General features: G+C 35.8%; 1 protein-coding gene across 2 annotated transcripts in view; it reads left to right on the top strand.

Moving 5' to 3' along the window:
* The window catches only part of XIRP2 (xin actin binding repeat containing 2), a 70,727-nt gene that overhangs the window by 22,670 nt on the left and 29,952 nt on the right, over window positions 1-18,105 (top strand). For both annotated transcript variants that reach the window (XM_077154060.1, XM_077154061.1), the window contains one exon: window positions 3,998-4,135. In XM_077154060.1, coding sequence (XP_077010175.1) covers window positions 3,998-4,135 — 138 coding nt within the window. The remainder of the gene's footprint in view (window positions 1-3,997; window positions 4,136-18,105) is intronic.

The raw sequence follows: 18,105 nt of genomic DNA on the forward strand, positions 1-18,105 counted from the left end.
GCAATGTGCTTGTTGCCTGCTCTTCACACTTCCTCCTGACATTTGCAATATCATAATACCACTGGACAGTGGGCTAAAGTAGAAAGAGCATGGAAATAGTGTCAATCAAATCCAGATCTGAATGTGTGTCAGCTCTTAAACTTAGCAGCTGTGTGAACTTGGGATACCATCATAACCCCTCTCTGAGCTTGGGTTTTCTTAACTGAAAAATGGGAATAAGGCATCCACTGCATGGGGCTTGGTGAAGAGTCAGTAATAATTTGTGTGTAAGCCATAGGCACTGTACAAATGCATTATTATTATCATCATTATCACTTAACCTATAGCTATTCTCCTCAGGAAGGTTGGAAATTAATTTCAAATTTTAATAATGTGGGTTTGCGTGCTGCCCTCCTTGGTCTCATGTATGGCTCATTTAAATTCACTGAAAGTATAATTTCTTTTGCTTTTCTCGTTTCCTCTGTATGCACTAAATCCATTAGGAGTAGCTAAATCAACATGGAAATGAGAGAGATTAGCAATGTAGACACTCTGCTAAACCAATTATGATTATAGGAAACTGCAGGATTCAATGAGACCCCCAATTTTCAGTGCCAACACATAATAAAGCCATATTCGAAAGAATTTTTGAGTTCCATGTGCTGTGGCCTCCAATTCACAGCATTTGAGAAGTCACTTTAATCATAGCAGCTTTTCAGTTTATTGAAATATAAGGATGTTCTTTTATTTTTATAAACAAATTAACAACATTGTTCATTTAATCCACCAAAAACATGCTGAGAAAGACAGGGTGGGGGCGAAAGAGACAGGATGAGGGAAAGAAAAAGAGGAAGATGAATAGCCAAAGGGAGCTATTTTGAAATAGCTACTGTTAAAATTCTTTACAAATTAGAGTGAGAAGGCTGATTGTGTTAAATTCTTTTACTGTATTCATCTGTCTCCTCTTCTACAGGGAAGTATTCTAGCACAACAAATACCTTGCTATTTGGTATGACACTAAATAAATATTGTGAGAAGGAAGAACATATACTTTTTAGAGGAATCCTAATAAATATCTAAAGAAAAGCAAAATAACTGCCTTATTCCTTCAGTTGCGCCCAATTTTTAAATGCAAAATCTGGAAACAGAATCCAAATAGAATCCACCCTATTTCGGTCGTCATTTAGATAGTTGACGAGACTCAGTTTATCTTTGTTCTAAACTCACCCAGAGAGCAGAGTGTTGAACCTAAATGAAATGACGGTGGCAAGGCAGTTGTCTGCAGGAGCCCTCTGGAAGAGAGGAGCAAGTAACATTTGTATGAATTAAAATACCAGATTCTGTGCTGCGCGGTTTGATTCCCTTTATCTTATTTTGCACTCACAAAAAAATCTGTTAGGAAAATATTGTTATTCCTAGCATATAAAAAAGAAAACCAAGGTTCTGAGATTCATTCCCAAGGTTACAAGTGGTAAAATTGGGAATAGAATTAGTCTTTTCCAAATTATTTCTATCTAGCCTATTACTAGTTCTGTAAAGAGAATTGATGATTATGGAATATAAAATCTTCTTGGCTCAGTTTACCTCAGTGAACTGTTCATTATTTAAATTCTTGACATTATCAGCATAGCCATTTGATTTCAAACCTTATTTAAGTATTACAGAATAAGAAACTCAGAATAAGCATTAAAAGGTTCAACACAGAGCCATTTAAGCTGTGCGTTAGTTACAATAACACGATTAGTTGGGATGCTTAGAACATGGTGCTAAACAAGTCAAAGTCATGGGAGCCAGGTAGCATCTCTCCAGTACAGGGCCACAGACCTCCTGGCATGAGGTTGGCCAGCCTGCTCCTTCATTTGCAAGCTGCGCTGGACAAGGAAACCTCATTGACCCACTGCACTGCAGCAGTATTATATTATCAGGAGTAACAGGGGTGGTGATAGCATTACTAGTAAAAATAATCAACTGGATGCATTTCACATGTGTAAAGTGATCTGCTTCCAAAGCACAATGACAAAGGAAAAGAATGGGTTTATCTGTGTTTTAATCCTTCTGGTAGTTGTGAGGCAATTTGTTCATGATAGCAAGTTTAATTTGTCTAGTCACTAGCATAATTACAGAGGTTTACCAGACAAGTTCATGCATGATTTAGACAGTCTTTATAGTTGTTCAAAAGAGTAAGGTTAGGTTCTTTTCATAAATTTATATTATAATACATTCTATAATGTAATAGTTATACAGTCTCTATATATGATGTTTCTAGAGGGCTGTTTATGTAAATTAAGTGGCAAAGGGGGGAAAAGAAATATTGTGTCCTTAACTCATCCTTCCCCTTTGCTTGATCTTAAATTTCAAATGTATTGCCAGACTTTCTCATGGCCTCACCATGGATCAAATGGCAATAATTGGCCAAGATTTACATCTGAAGCTTGCTGAAGAATTTGGTAGAATATATAACTAGTACATATGAAGGTACTATCCTCTCCGCTCTTTCCATAGAGTCAGTGTATACATATGTGAGAATCCACAGAATGAGGGAGATCTTACGGACTTGGTAAAGCAACACTTGAATATTTGCTAGTAATTGAGGAAATTCTGATTAATTCAGTCTCCAGTATTTTGGAGTACAGAAAACTCTAAGATGGTAGTTATTTTTTTAGTATCTGTTTGAGAAACTGTATATTTGTGTAAGGATTTTAGGATACCACAAGGTGGTTTGGGAATCTCAGCTCATGGGCCTCGGGGTACTTTCAGGTCTTTGAGGCTCCAAGGACATGTCAGGACTGGGCCAAATCTCAGAAGACCTAAGCCCAGGCTTGAAGTGTCATTGAGTCTCCTCTCAAGTTCAAGCAGACCTGGAAGCCTACAAGTGGACAGTGGGCTAGCAAGGGGCCTGTTTGCTTGAGAGTTGTCATCCCATCTGGACCCAAGTGCCTGCTGGGCTCTGGGGTGTGCTAAATCATTAAAACCACAGCCCAAGAACTTCCTCTACACTTCCCAAGGGGGCCTAAAATCTGACAGAACTCCTCAAATGTTTTCCAAATTTCTACCAAGGATATCTATTGGAATCAGTTTTCTCATCTGCAAAATGACAAGGATAGACTAGAACCCTTTTAATGTTAAAATTCCCTGCTTTTCACATGCCAGTATTCAGAGCTGAGTGGTGGGGTAGGCCAATCCTGCATCCTGTGTAGTACCCCCTCTGTTTTAATTCCTGTCTTCTGATGCTAATACCTAAGAGTGAAAGATGGATATTCAAATTCCAGCTCCAATACTCATATCCTAGCTGTGAGAACTTAACAAGCTACCTTACTTCTGGAAATCTCAATTTCCTCATTTTTAAAATGAAAATGAAAATCATTAAATTGTGAATATCTCAAAGAATACTCAGAAGCATTAAGTGAGAGAATATATATGCAAAATCACCTAGCCCTATGCCTTTACTAGCCCTTGTAATTATTATTATTCCAATGAGCCATTATTATTAACTAGCCTTCATTATTGATGTTAATATTTTTTGCTAAAGGAATGTTCTATTGCTCTTTATTTTGTTCTTCTTTAATGATTTAAATAAATTTTGCTGTGAATCAAAGGATTTTAATAACTATTCTTAATTATGTATTGCTTACATAGACATTTGGAATTTTAATGACAACCTTATTATGGGATGAATTGAATGCATTGTTCTAATATCCCCTAGTCTGTGTATTATTATAGAAATGTATTCTAATAGGCCTAATCACCATATCAAAACTTATCTGAGATAATGAGAATTTGTTGAATATTTTTTAATATTCTTCTGACTTTATGTCAAAAGACTGATGAATGAGAAAACAAACATGGGGGGACTATTTTTGATGAGGTTTTGTACATGTCTACTGAACCAATTGTGTATATTAATATCTTTTTAATATACCACACATCAATAATTGTCAACTATTAAAAAAAACAGTTTTAGCATCCCAACCTGAGCCAATTGTAAACCTAAATTTTCTGTTTACTTAAATTACCTTAGATGATGGAAGAATCAGAAACGTGTATTGTGCCTGGTGGTTTGGCCAGGGTGAAGAAACAATTTGAGAAGGACAAAATTGCTTCATCCTGTAATAGCTCTTCTCAATACCAATACCAGCACCAGAACAGAGCTGAGCAGGTAATACCACTCTGGGTGATGGACAAATCACGTAAGGTTGAAATGCTCTCATTTCAGTGCCCATGGTAGAAATTCCCCTTCTTTAGTGGTACATTTATTTTCGTTACTCATTAACAAAAATTATCATTTCAAAATGTTTTAGAAACCATCTTTAAAGCGCATCTATGTATGGATTTACCTAGTTGCCCATTTCTAGGGAACCATGCTAGAATGTTATCACTCCCAGTTTTTACTCTTTTGGATATAAATGAAAATTAAATAACCTAAGTTAGTCAACAGGTAAATAGAAATGTTGAAAACAATGTTTATTTTAAGTCTAAGCTTCTAGGTTATATTCATGATAAACTAATTGCTGGTTGCTAGCACAGATTGAATTTGAAGCATTATTCAGCTGCTTATTGTAAGGAATTTTCTGTTTTCTTTAAAAACCATAAAAAATTGAGTAGTAGAACCCAGATGCTTCATAAAAATTGCATAATGCAACTTCTAAATTTTACTTTATATAATTTTTTTCATATTTCATTACTTCGTTATCTTATATCGCCAAATATTTTCATGAAATATAATGATTTTCAAATGTGAAAATCTGGGTTAAAAAAACTCATCAACTAAGTTTGGTACTTTGAAAAATAATAATTGTGCTGTAAGCAGCTGAACTTAGGTGCATGTTTTCTGTTTGAAAGAAAGTCACTGTGATATTTCTAAAATTTTGTGCTGAGATAAAAGTGGGTATTTTTAAGGAAGAATCCCCAAGAAATATACAGTCACCTAAGCTTTTTTAAAAAATAAGGCAATCAGGTAGAGTGATTAAAATTGCGATATGTGAAATAATTATTTGTTTTCTTTTTCCTGGCTTTATCTTGAAAGTGAAAAATGTGCAATGTAGGAAGCTAAATTAATTTCTGGAAAGATTTCTTTCTAGCATTGGATAAAGGGGACATAAGGTTAATAGGAAATTAAGCTTGGATATACTTGTGATCTAATATATAGCGGTTACAACATAGGTTCCTTAAGTGAATCACGTGCAGATGTATATATGTGTTTATTTGAAATTATTGAATAATACAAACTGTAGATGCACTGCTAATTTAAATTAAAAATTCTACACGTAAACATCAGTAATTTATCTACAGAGGCTTTGCTTTACTGGGAAACGGTGCAATTGAGTATAAGGGGTATGAGACTCAGAAGATTGAATTCACATGTAACCTCTGCCATTTACCAGCAGGAGGACATAGACCCAGGGCTGGCTTCATGGGTGTGTGACTTGTGCAGTCCCACAGGCCCCCGAGCTTAGAAGGGCCCTGCACTTAGTTTAATGCTTTGCCATCTCTGCCTTGGAATTCTTAATATCTTTTGAAGAATGGGCCCTACAATTTCACTTTGCACAGTGTCTGGCAAATTATGTAGCTGGTATTCTCCAAAGACTAAATTCATAAACTCATTGAATCTCAGTTTCTGACCAATAAAATGGGGGAACTGATGTATAATTTAAGATTGGTCTACCTCATGAAGTTATTGTAGAGTTATTGTATGACGAAGTTTATGTGAAAATCATTCATTATCCGTGAAACTTGGTTTTAGTTAGGACTTATTCTATTGCAAAAGATAGAAAACCAAACCCAAAGTAGCTAAAAGCAAAATTAACATTCTCATCTCTGAAAACTACAGTCTCAGGGAAGGGCTGGCTTCTGAGAAGCTTTGCAGGCTCCAGAGGTGCGCTGGAAGTGGCTCATACCAACACTCCAATTATTAAAATATTAGAAATTCTGTAAGCCAGTTGACGTCATATTAATAACTTAAAATCAGCTATGACGAGAATATTTACAACAGGGAATGAGTAGATGCAACAAATCCTGGGTAAGTAGTTCCCTAGAGGAAAACCAGCATATGGTTATCAAAGAAGATTAAAAAGATACTGGGAAAATAAAACAAGACAGAAACATATATCCAGTATAAGCTCTTTACAAATGTAGGTTATTATTATAAGTTATAACCACTGCTCTATGAATGTGGAATATTAACTAATATGTATGAGAATAATAGAAGTCTGATTATCTATATATTACAGCACTGGAATGAACCTCAGTTTCATTATCTGCCTTGAGACATATTGATAGTACTGATAATTCCATGAAGAAAGAATAATATAATACAATATAAAGCAGATTTTTGTAGCAATAAACTAATGAACACCATATATTGAATATCCACTAAACGTAGAAATCTATGGGGAAATGGAAAAATATCATTTATACTGTGGAATTATTAAATGACTTTTTAATTCGTAATCTTTATTGGAATTTGAGATAACAGTTATAAAGTGGGCCATTGTAGAAAAATCGTTGTCTTAGATATTCACTTAAACTCTTAAAGCTGTATAAATGTGTTCTAAAAATCGCTTCTTTTATCAGCAAGAATTGAGGACAAGATGTTCGCCAGCACAGACAGGTAGTTAATTCTGTCCTCACCTAAGCTATTGTCGACTCTGATAGTGTTTTCAGTCTCTTTGCTTGCTGAAAGTATTTGAGATTTATCCTTCTGTTAAGTCTGCCGTTGGCCAAAATATGTTTATTTTGTTGACATATAGTAATTAATATTAATTTGGAAATCAAGTTTAATTAGAGTTAAAAGGAAAAAAAAACATTTGTTTTGCATTTCTGACAATATTTAATGTCCCAATTAGTAATAATTTCATTAGGTATAATAATTAAGCCCAATTTGCCTCTTTCCTTCCTAATGTTTTGAAGTCAGATGTTTCAGGGTAATTAGCTGACTATTTGGGAGATCAGCAATTGGGCTGAACAGGTTTAAAAAATTAAGCTACGCTTGAGATTAAAGATGCTTTCTGTTTGCTGATGGGCCCAACTGACTACTAAAAAAGAAGTTCTAAAACAGGAAAAAAGGGGAGGGGGATAGGATATAGAGACATTCGCTTATAATAGACATTTTAAACTATGTCCCATTTATATATTCTCAGTTATGTCATGCTTTATAAAGCTCTCAGTTCAACAGTTAGAGGTATCACTGATGGCCTATGCAGTATCCCATGTAAATTAGAAAAAGGAGTCACTCAGGGCAATTACAGCCTGGGAGTGGAGTGGGAGTCAGCTTCTTTAAAAAATTTACCTTCCACTTCTTCTCTCTCTCCTCTTTCCTCTCTCCCTCTTCTTCCAGGACCTTTTCCTCCTTCTTTATCAGGTTTATTGGAATATCATTTGCATACCATAAAATTCACCCATTTTAAGTGTAAAATTCAATGGCTGTTTAGTACATTTACTGAGTTTTGCAGCCATCACCACAATCTAATTTTAGAACATTTCTATCTCCCCAAAAGGAACCTTGTACTCATAGCAGTCTAGGACTTCCTTTGTTTGTGTCATATTCTCCTACTCAGGATTTGACTTTCATCTTTTCCTGTGAATTCCGTCTTTGTTTTCTTTCCTCCATTTTTATGCAATACTGAGGAGTTCTTTGAATATTAATTGTGAAGTCCTGGAAGCAAGTCCTGGAAGCATCTTCTATTTTGGGGTTGCTGTTTTTCTTTTTAAGTGGCTTAAGCAGGGAAAGCAGATGGAGCGCCAAAGATATTGAAAGGAATCGGTGCAGTGCAGTGCTTAGGTAATTGCTTTCATGTGAAAATTGCTGCACTGACTCCACGTCAAGAGCATAAAATATTCCTGACCTTCGCCCCCTGCAGCCAACTCTGATGTGGACCAGTAGGGAGCTGCATGACAGTATGTATTCTCTTGCATACATTGCTATTGCAAAAAAAAAAATCCTAAGGTAAACATTAACACTCAGTAAGACTATGTAGATTTGGAACAATCCCTAGACAATTTTAGGTCGATAGAAAACATTTTTTGAGAGCTTGTGAGAGATTTAATCTGGCATCTGCGTGTTCTAGACTCTCTAAAGGTGACCCATAATTATTTTCTAGCAAACGAAGTATAATTTTATCAGCTAACTGTCCACATTGCAGAGTATTTCTCATATAAATGCTTTAAACCTTCCTTTAGCCTCCTGCCACAAACAGTTTTTCAAGGTCATACATTACTTTTAACAGCTCAGCCTAACCTCGATCTCCATCAACACACAAGGTCATGACAAAGAGTGCATCTTGTATTGTCTTTTAATTCCATACACTATTTAAAAAAGTATTATTTTAATTGAAATTCATCCCACCCAAAATGAGGCAGTCTAGAGTAATAGTTAGCCTGAGTTATAATCCCACGAGTCACCTACTACTCTCTTCTGTAAAATGAGAATCAAACACAGGTTCATTTTCAGAATAAAATGAAAAAGTCCATTTAGAGCTCTTAGTATAGTGCATGGCATGTATTAGTTGTTCAATAAATAACAGTTATTATCATGGTGTTATTGTCACTAAAGCCAAGAGAAAGGATAATCAAGTGTAATTATTCTCAAGATAGAATATGGTTCAGAAACATTTTATGTACTTGTAAAAAAGACAAAGAAAAGCCACATTGTTCTGTGCCCCACATCTTAGCTTTCTTTTAGGTTTCTGTTTGTTTGTTCGTTTTTTTAGCTCTGGAAGACAGAATCATTTCCTACAAGCCTTGTAGGTAATTAAAGAATAAGAATAGCTTAAAATGAACATACGATATATTCCTCAACTTTTCCTCAAGTAGTCAGTAATTTTAGTGCAGATTTTTAAAATTATAATAACTGTTTTGTTTTGTTTTGTTTTGAGGAAACTGTGCTTAACCCTGGCTAAGAAACAATGAGTTGCACTTCTCAGAAGGTTGAGGAAAAGAATATGCATAAAATGTAATTTAAACAAGTATATTATAGTCCAGGATGCCATTAGAAATAAATGTTTATTTTTGTAAGCTGGAGCAGACGAATAGCATAACATTTGCTTTTACAGACTGCTTTATTCACAGTATTGTGACAGGACCTACTGAGAGGAAAATAATGTAATTAATAAATGGATTGATTCATGCAGGGGATAAAAGGTTACCCTGCTTGAATAAATAAAGATGAAAGGAAGAGTTGAGAGGTGTTGATTATTTTTTTCTGTTTATCCAAGTAAAGTATTATGGATTATGACAATGTTTTAGTTGATGTATGGAAAAGAGAGTATTTCTAAGGGAAAGATACTACCTTGTGACATTTTCTGGCATGTGCAGTTGGTACAATGAAGACATATTTCTACAATTGGCTTGACAAAATATAGCAAAAGTATTCAACATACAGTACAATGATGTGAAAATACTAAGAGATAAGGAACACTCTCTTCCAGAGAACAGCTTCTTTCATTTGACACAAGGAAGGGACTTGTCCTGACCTTTTCCCCTTAAGCCCCAGTATCTATTTGTATCTTCACAGGTCCTGCAATCACGCCCTCGTCCCAGGGGGAGCAGGGTGCGAGGTGGGTCTCTGGGAAAACATGAGAGCAGAATTAGAGCAAGCTTTTGTCCTCGAGGAATTCAAAATTAAGGCTCATAGAAAGATTGGACCAAGTCTTTATCCTGTTAAAAATTAAAACTCTAGAAATTCTTTCACAACTTTTCCCTCATAAATCCAGGCCCTTTTAGCCATTTTTCCTCTACGGCTTTTTCTGTGCCTGTTGTTCTTCCATCCCCAAAGAACACAATAAGATTAACTTTTTAATGCTGCCTTCAGAATCAGAAGACCAATAGTTTGCTAAGAAAAACACAATGGCCTCCACCAGTTATAGCCTGCAGTATGCTGGTGGCCTGATGGCCCCAGGTTGGTTTAAATAGAGTTAAGTTGACTAAAGTTTGCAAACCAGCTTGGCTGTACTCAAATAACTCAGCCTTCCTTTCTTTCAATTCTGCAAGTGGACATGCAAGCTCTAACCTGTGTCCCTGCACCCCTGCCTTGCCACTTTACAGCTGGTTATCTCCTATTCCTCAGCTTCTGTCTTCCTACACTCTCTTCCTTCCTACTCACCTATACTTTCCCTCGACTCAGTAGATCATAGCAGAATCCCATACTCTTTTCTATAGCAATCAGATTGGTAGAATTTTATATTTTGTGAAAAATTCCTCACCAAGCTGTGAACTCAGTTAACTGTATTTAGCATTAAATACAGTGACAGGCAGGGAAAAAAAATAGCAAAAACAAAATCACATGAGAATTTGTACTTCTCAGGATAAAAGGTAGGGAGTCCTTCCTCTGTACAACCCTGCTTCCATGGAGGCCGGCATGAACCAGACCTATCTAGAAATGCAGCCCAGGCCCTTACCAGGACTCTCATGTGCCCTACCCTAGGGTTGTCTGGGTTGAGGCACAGGAAGTGGTTTCAGTGTGTCTGCCACTGCTGGTATCCCTATCACTCTGGACCTGAAGCAGGACATCTTTTCATAGCCCCATTCCCAACACATCCTACCTCTGCCCTGTCTGTAAGGGATTTAGAATAAAATCATCATCTCTGTTAGGCTGGAGCATGGACTCTCAGTGGGAGTTCTGGCCATCTAAGTGAGGTGGTCTTAAACCCAGGCTGTACACTAGAATCCCCTGGCAGCCCAGGTAATTCTGATTTAATCGGTCAGGAATGTGGTTCAAGGATCAGGATATTTTCTAGCTCTCCAGATGATTCTAAGATACAACAAGAACAAGGCGGTATAAACTGGAACCAAGATTTGTTATCCCAGAAATGACCACTGCCCTCTTAGTTTTTTTTTTTTTTTTTTAACATGGGCAGGCACCGGGAATCAAACCCAGGTCCTCTGGCATGGCAGGCAAGCATTCTTGCCACTGAGCCACCGTGGCCCGCCTGCCCTCTTAGTTTTGATGGAGGCTTGTCATCTGCCCGCCCCATTCTGTTCATATATGACAGAACATGCCTGCTTATGTTGATATTTTTCTGGAGGTGCCTACAGCAGTCAAAGAATAGAACAAGGGACTGTGGAGAATTCAGAGAAAGCATGGGTTTCAGCAGCTCATGTGGAATATAACAAATATCAATCAACTAAACAACCACTTTACTAGCACCTCAAGCTAGTTAACTCCTATACTAATGATAGATAGTATTAAAATAGTGATTTTTGCATATTACAAAGATCTATTAGAATACTCAAAATGAACTAAACAATAAAATACAAAGATATATTAAAATAAAATAATTAGAACTAACTAAATAATAAATCAAATACATCCATTTAGGCCAGATTTTCATGCCTATAATTAATTAAAATGGAGATTTAATGCCTTATAATTGTTGCAAGCTTCCATTTTACAGAGTTGTATTTCATAGGGTTAATTAACTACACCCCTAGTATCTCTTACGTCTATACCTTTGTTATTTCTATGCAAATAGTATTAGTTTCTGGAAGATACAGGTCTTCACTTAATTGAAAAATGATAAGCCTTATTAAATTGTGTAATGATTATGCTCTTGGGCATATGGCTGTTTACATAACTGAACCCATAGGCAATCTTCCCCCAGAATACAAGGTGTGCCCTGAAGTAAAGTAGGACTGCCTTCCATGATCCATTAACATCATTTACACTCCTTTATAGCCACACACTCTAACTCTCAACCTCTGCTGTCCCCCTCAAAAAGGTGATGGAAATTGCTAATTTCTTTCTGAAGTGTGACTATGAAATCTCAGTCATGGTCAAAGTCAAAGTCGCTTTGCAACTTCCGATTGTGGCTTCTTTCTACAGAACCTGTTAGGGATATAAGTTAGCTATTAGTGCACAGCAAGATTCATTCCTTCCTCCACGGGAATGGCTGCAGACCATGGCAGTGCTTAAGTATAAAAATAAACACATCCCAATCCTGTGAAGACACAGGAAAAATACTTACCTAAGTCTTTGTGGAAACTGTATCTTTTTTGTAAAATAGTGTAGTACAAACAGTGCATGGAGTAAGCCTGGGTTTCTTGACTCTGCTGAACAAACTAAATGAATCAGTGTGCCTAGTGGCATAGAGGAGTTCAGAGACACTAACATATAGAGAGGGCTCAGGTGCTATTTCTCAGGGGGTCGTGGCCTCAGTGGATATAAAACTGCCCAGAAAGAGACTGAGTTGCAATTACAGATTCAAGTGCTTTTGAAATACTCAGAATTGGTTGCTCTTCTTTCCATGATTCATCTAGCTCTTCCACCAAAATTGAATTTGTAGGAGTAATGTTTACCCCAGTTATTGGAGTACCACTAACATAGCTTCTCTTCTTCTTAATGGTATTGTGGGTCATCTGTTTCTGAAAACCTTTTGTTTTTATGAAACCTACTTTCACTTTTATTTATGGAAGACTAATGCACTTACAGATAGACGCTTCACTCTTTTAAAGTAAAATGAATTAGGACTACTTTAGGGAAAGGAATAGTGTAGTTCTTATCAAAGGGCCCCAAGGTTTTGAGAGAGTGACACCTGGGCCATTCCTCCAAAGACACAAGATCAGAACTGTCTTCATTTGCCTGAGCTGCACTCACAAATACCACACAATAGGTTGGCTTAAACATTGGGAATATATTGTCTCATGGTTTTGAGGCTAGGAGAAGTCCAAAATCAAGATAGCAATAAAGTTGGCTTTCTCCCTGAAGACCATAGCATTCTGACTCTGGCTGCCAGCTATCCTTGGGCTTCCTTGGCTTCTTGCACTAACTCCTGTCATATGGTGATGTCCCCTCCCCTCCGGCTTCTGTGACTTTCTGGCCTTCTTTTTAAGGCCTTTTAATAATCCGAATTAAGACCCACCCTGCTTCAGTTGACCATACAAGTAAAAATAACACCATGAGTTCCGATTCACAATGGGTTCACACCCACAGACATGCAGATTAATATTAAGAATGTGGTCTTGTTGGGGTATATAATGCAACCTACCACAACAGCAGAGGCTCGTGTCATCTCAGTTTAACAGATTATAATGCAACCTACCACAACAGCAGAGGCTCGTGTCATCTCAGCTTAACAGATGTATTGAAAAAGTATTTGATAATGATCAAGATGCCAAACACAGAGCAGTTTTATGTCTTCTTTTGTGGGAGGGGTAGAAATTTGGAATAGAAGAAATATGTTTGAGTAGCTGCTACTTTAATCTGAAGTCTCATATTATTTTATGCACTTTTCACATAATTCTATTTAACAGAATTCTCAAGTATATAGACAATATTTGCTAATTTACTAATTAAATTTATTTCAAAATGTAAGGCAATGACAATCTATACAATTTTGAGTTCTTAGTTTTCACTAGTTTGTGAGAAGCAAGAGAAATTATAATAACAAACCATTAATGATTATAGAATCATTATTCTTGTGGAACTTAGTGAAGTCTGCAAAATGTTTTTTTTTTCCACTCAGTTACTTTTACAAGAATGGGACTTTTCTGACATTGGAGGTTGCCATTAGTTTTTTTCTGTCTCTTCTGAATTTGTATTTCTCAAAAGAAACCCATCTTCAGGGGTCTTTGTAAAGATTGGATTGAGTCAAGCTTCTCTATTCTTTCACATTTTCATTTATTTGTTAATTTGCATAATTACAAACACATTAACATGCTAAAAATAAAATGTAGAAGGATGCATTTAAAAGGTTCATTAAGAGGTTCTGTCTTTGCCACCATGCAATAGCAGATACATGTTTGGGAAAACCTTCATTTTTTCCAACATCCTTGCAATTTGCAATTTGCAAGAATTTTCCAACATCCTTCCAACATCCTTGCAATTTGCAAGGATGAGCAATAATTTGCTCCTTACCATGCTTATTCATAGATCAGAGACAGATAAAAAGTAAATCTGAGAAAAGACTGTTGGAAGAAGTTAGAATCTTACTTGTTGGTCACGGTGAAGGCTAGTTCATTTCCAACCCTATCAAAACTACTCATGCACATTATATTCCATCTACTGAATCAGTACCAACAGGGGGAGCCAAGAACTCAATCAAGCTTCCTTATCCTCATATAAATACCAGTGCCCTCCAGAGACATCACAGCATCCTACTATGACGTTTGAAATTTATCCATTTTCCTCAGAGAACAAATTATGATAATCTGATACTGTAATTCATCATATTGCATGATGTTTAGAAACATTTGGAGGAAATTGGGGGGAATGGGTAGATGAAATCAGTACATTAGGCTGGGATTCAATTTATGAGCCTTTTGTCATAAACATTTTATCTCATCATTCTAAAAAAATAAAATAAAGACTCTTAAGGTCATATTTCCTTTATATTTTTATAGAAGAGCAAATTTCTGATGTTTTCCCTGCCTTACATTATTACATATAAGATTATGATAATGAGAAAGTGTACCATTAAGTCTGAGTTTAGAGAATAGATGGGAAAAAAAAGTAGGAATTTGGGGCAGAAAGTGTAAAAAGATATGGACAAGAGAATTATAAACACTTCTATACAGAGCTATTTATTCTATATCATAAACAAATGCAAATATGTTCATTTCCTACTATGAAAAATAGTGGTGAGTTAGATAATAGATGTTCATATAAGATGTGGGTTAAATTACGTTAAAATAATGATTGTGGGCTCTCTGGCAACTATGCTCGTGCAGTTTCTCTTGTAAGTGATCAAACATTTATCTTTTAGTGTTTCATAGATGACTACACTTGAAATAAGTTTTGGAAGCCTAACACTCCTAATCAAACCTATTTCAGTCTAATCTGCGGTAATCCATCATTAAAAAATAAACTTGATCTTTAGTCAAGGGATTGTGTGTTCTCCAAGTGGGTCAGTATTCTGTCCATTAAAGTATACTGACATTGATATAACTTAATTGGAAGTAAATCCAGGACTGATCAGATTATGTCCCTAAATTTCATTTCATCTGATTTGTTTCTATAAATCCATAGAAGTTAAATGGCTCAATTTGTAACAGTTGTTGAGGAATTTTTTTTATGTATTATGAAACTTGAGTCATCTACTCAAAGCAAATAATCTTTTGTCTCTTTTTTCTTAAGAACTTCTTTCTAGTTTGGGGAAACCTTGAACTTCGAACATAAATTTTTTGCATTTGTTGAATCTTTACACTTGATGATGTATATTATATTGCAGGAAAAGAAGTTTCACAAATCATTAACACTAAAAGAGGAAGTAAAATTCTTAGCCACCCGATACAGTAGTGCAATAGATATTATGCTGAAAGACCTAGTAATTTTAGAAATAATTTTAATTAATAAACAATAGCAAATACTGGGCATGAATTAATATTTGGATTCTTTGAAAGCATTTTAGAATTCTGCAATTCTTCAACTAGTTGACGACAGTGATTCTCCTTCTCCCTTGGTCTAAATTTGGACATACCATAGGTTCATCACAAAGGGATGTGGAATAAATCACTTATTATCTTTCCATATTAAAACTGCTCAAAATTTCTGATAGATGAGATTCTAGTTAATGCTAGAATTAATAGACATTAATGGATGTCTATCCTATCTTTAAAATAGATAAAATAGTATTCTTCCCACAACTCTTTTTACTAGCTGTTCTAGTTTGGTAGCTGCCAGAATGCAATATACCAGAAATGGAATGGCTTTTAAAAAGGGGAATTAAATAAGTTGCTAGTTTACAGTTCCAAGGCCGAGAAAATGTCCCAATTAAAACAAGTCTATAGAAATGTCCAATCTAAGGCATCCAGAGAAAGACACCTTGGTTCAAGAAGGCCAATGAAGTTCAGTGTTTTTCTCTTGAGTGGAAGGGCACATGGCGAACATGGCACCATCTGTTAGCTTTCTCTCCCAGCTTCCTGCTTCATGAAGCTCCCCTGTGGACATTTTCCTTCTTTATTTCCAAAGGTCGCTGGCTGGTGGGCTCTCTGCTTGCCCAGGCTATGTCATTCTGCTCTGCTCTCTCTGAATCTCCAGCTTTCTCCAAAATGTTTCCTCTTTTATAGGATTCCAGTAAAGTAATCAAGACCTACCTGGAATGGGTGGAGACATGTCTCCACCTAAACCAGTTTAACACCCACTCTTGAGTGAGTCACATCTCCATGGAAGTCATCTAATTAAAGTTTCCAACATACAATACTAAATAGGGATTAGAAGAAATGGTTGCCTTTACAAAATGGGATTAGGATTAAAATATGCCTTTTCTAGGATACATACAGCCTTTCAAATCAGAACACTAGTTAACTACATATGTAATCAATGTAAATAATTCTAGAATGGTAGAATTTCAGAGAAATTGCTGGCTATACACATATTGTACATAAAATTTCTGACACAAACAAGCAATCAATCAATGGTTGCCCCTCCTATTTCCTTCAGTGCTTTCCCCACCCTCTGACACAGGAGTTTATATTTGGGGATACTGAGCAAGACTGAAATTAGTCATGACATTTACCTAATTTCTCATTTGAGATGACAAACTCCAGTTTATAACCCAGTATGCCTGTCACTCCAATCTTTTTCCACTCCCTGTGTTGACTAATAGATAAACTCACAGTGAATTTTCAGCTAATATCCCTTGTCAGTTTTCCTGGTATTCCCTATCTTGAAGAAAATTCAAGTAACCGGATTAATTTATTTGTAGTCATAAAAAATAAATTGCCCTAGTAATGCCTTATTTGTACAGATAACTTTGTAATACTTAAATCAGAGCCAAATCTGTTTTACTGTTCTTCCTTCTTGTTTATATTTTATATAAGGATTTAAAATGTCATTTCTCCCAGTGAAAAAGACTGATGCCATAAACACTCAGAAGGAGAGTGAAAGACGGCAGGTTTGAATGATAGTAACTGTTTATGATACTCTCAGCTGGTGTATTACAGTCTCAAATTCTCCATATACATATATATATATATATATATATATATATATATATATATATATATATATATATATAATGCCAACATATAGACCCAAATCAATTTCATGTTTAGACTTGTATTTTTGCTATTATTATATATGCTACCAAAATAAGTGCCACTCCTTTTCTTCTGTCTTTAACTGGTTTCCATTCAGTTAAGAAGACTTTAGTATTAATAATATGTGTGCTTTCTTAGCAGAAGCAATGGACACTTGCTGTTCTTTTAAATACCTAAATCTTCTTCTGTTCTTGGGAAATCCACCACCCAAAGAACTTCTCCACTGGGAGGGCTACAAATACCATACACTTACTCTCCTAGCTTTCCTTGTGTCTGAGGCTTGGCCTGTGAACAAGACTGCACAAATCATATACCAGCAGCTCAGAATTTGAATAAGAAATTCTATTTTGCAAGGACCATGCAGAGTCAATTTTATTGGTGACAATAAATAAGGGGAGTAGATACTTACAATTTCAAGAAATAACTGTTCTAGAAACAGCCTCTAGCATATAGAATTAATGATGATGGGAGTGAAAGTGTCCAGTGCCCAATAGAAGCAGGAAATGTGCCTTCACCAGATGGTTAGAGAACAATATTTCAGTGCTGTGGCTGGCTACAAAACTTCCAAGTCTTGTTTCTTGATCTTCTGAAAATTCTATGAGACACCACACACACACACACACATACACCCTCACCAACCAATGTTTCTTTAATAAGTTCCCTTTAATGTTTAAATCAGTCAGACTCAATGCCTTTGAAATTGGGAGCTGTGGCTGATGAAGCAATAATCTAAAATCTTAACTTTCTTTTTTGTCTAAGATGGAAGTCCCACAACAGTACCTTTTAGGAAAAGATTAAGTGTAGAAAGAATTATATAATAATAAGTTTAATAACTATAAACTGACCACTAGGTACTAGTTCAGAAAAGACAAAGCATAGAAAAACTAGATAGGCTATCACAAAACCACTCTCCAGCTCTGCCCCTGCAGATTAGTTTCATATCGCAGAGACCAGATAGGTTTGGAAGTGTCATCATATATTCAGATTCCTTTTGCTGTATCTCTGTTTGAGTAAACCTCCTGAATTCACTATTCAATAGTGGAGAAAACTTTACGTATTGAAACCTGCTTCTTCTTTAGTTTCAGGGTTAATTCTACAATGAAATTCTCTGATAAAAGTCATTGAAACAGACAATATATTTCATTCAGTACTTTTTTT

The sequence above is a fragment of the Tamandua tetradactyla genome, chromosome 3 (genome assembly GCF_023851605.1).
Source record: "Tamandua tetradactyla isolate mTamTet1 chromosome 3, mTamTet1.pri, whole genome shotgun sequence".
Lineage (NCBI taxonomy): Eukaryota > Metazoa > Chordata > Mammalia > Pilosa > Myrmecophagidae > Tamandua > Tamandua tetradactyla.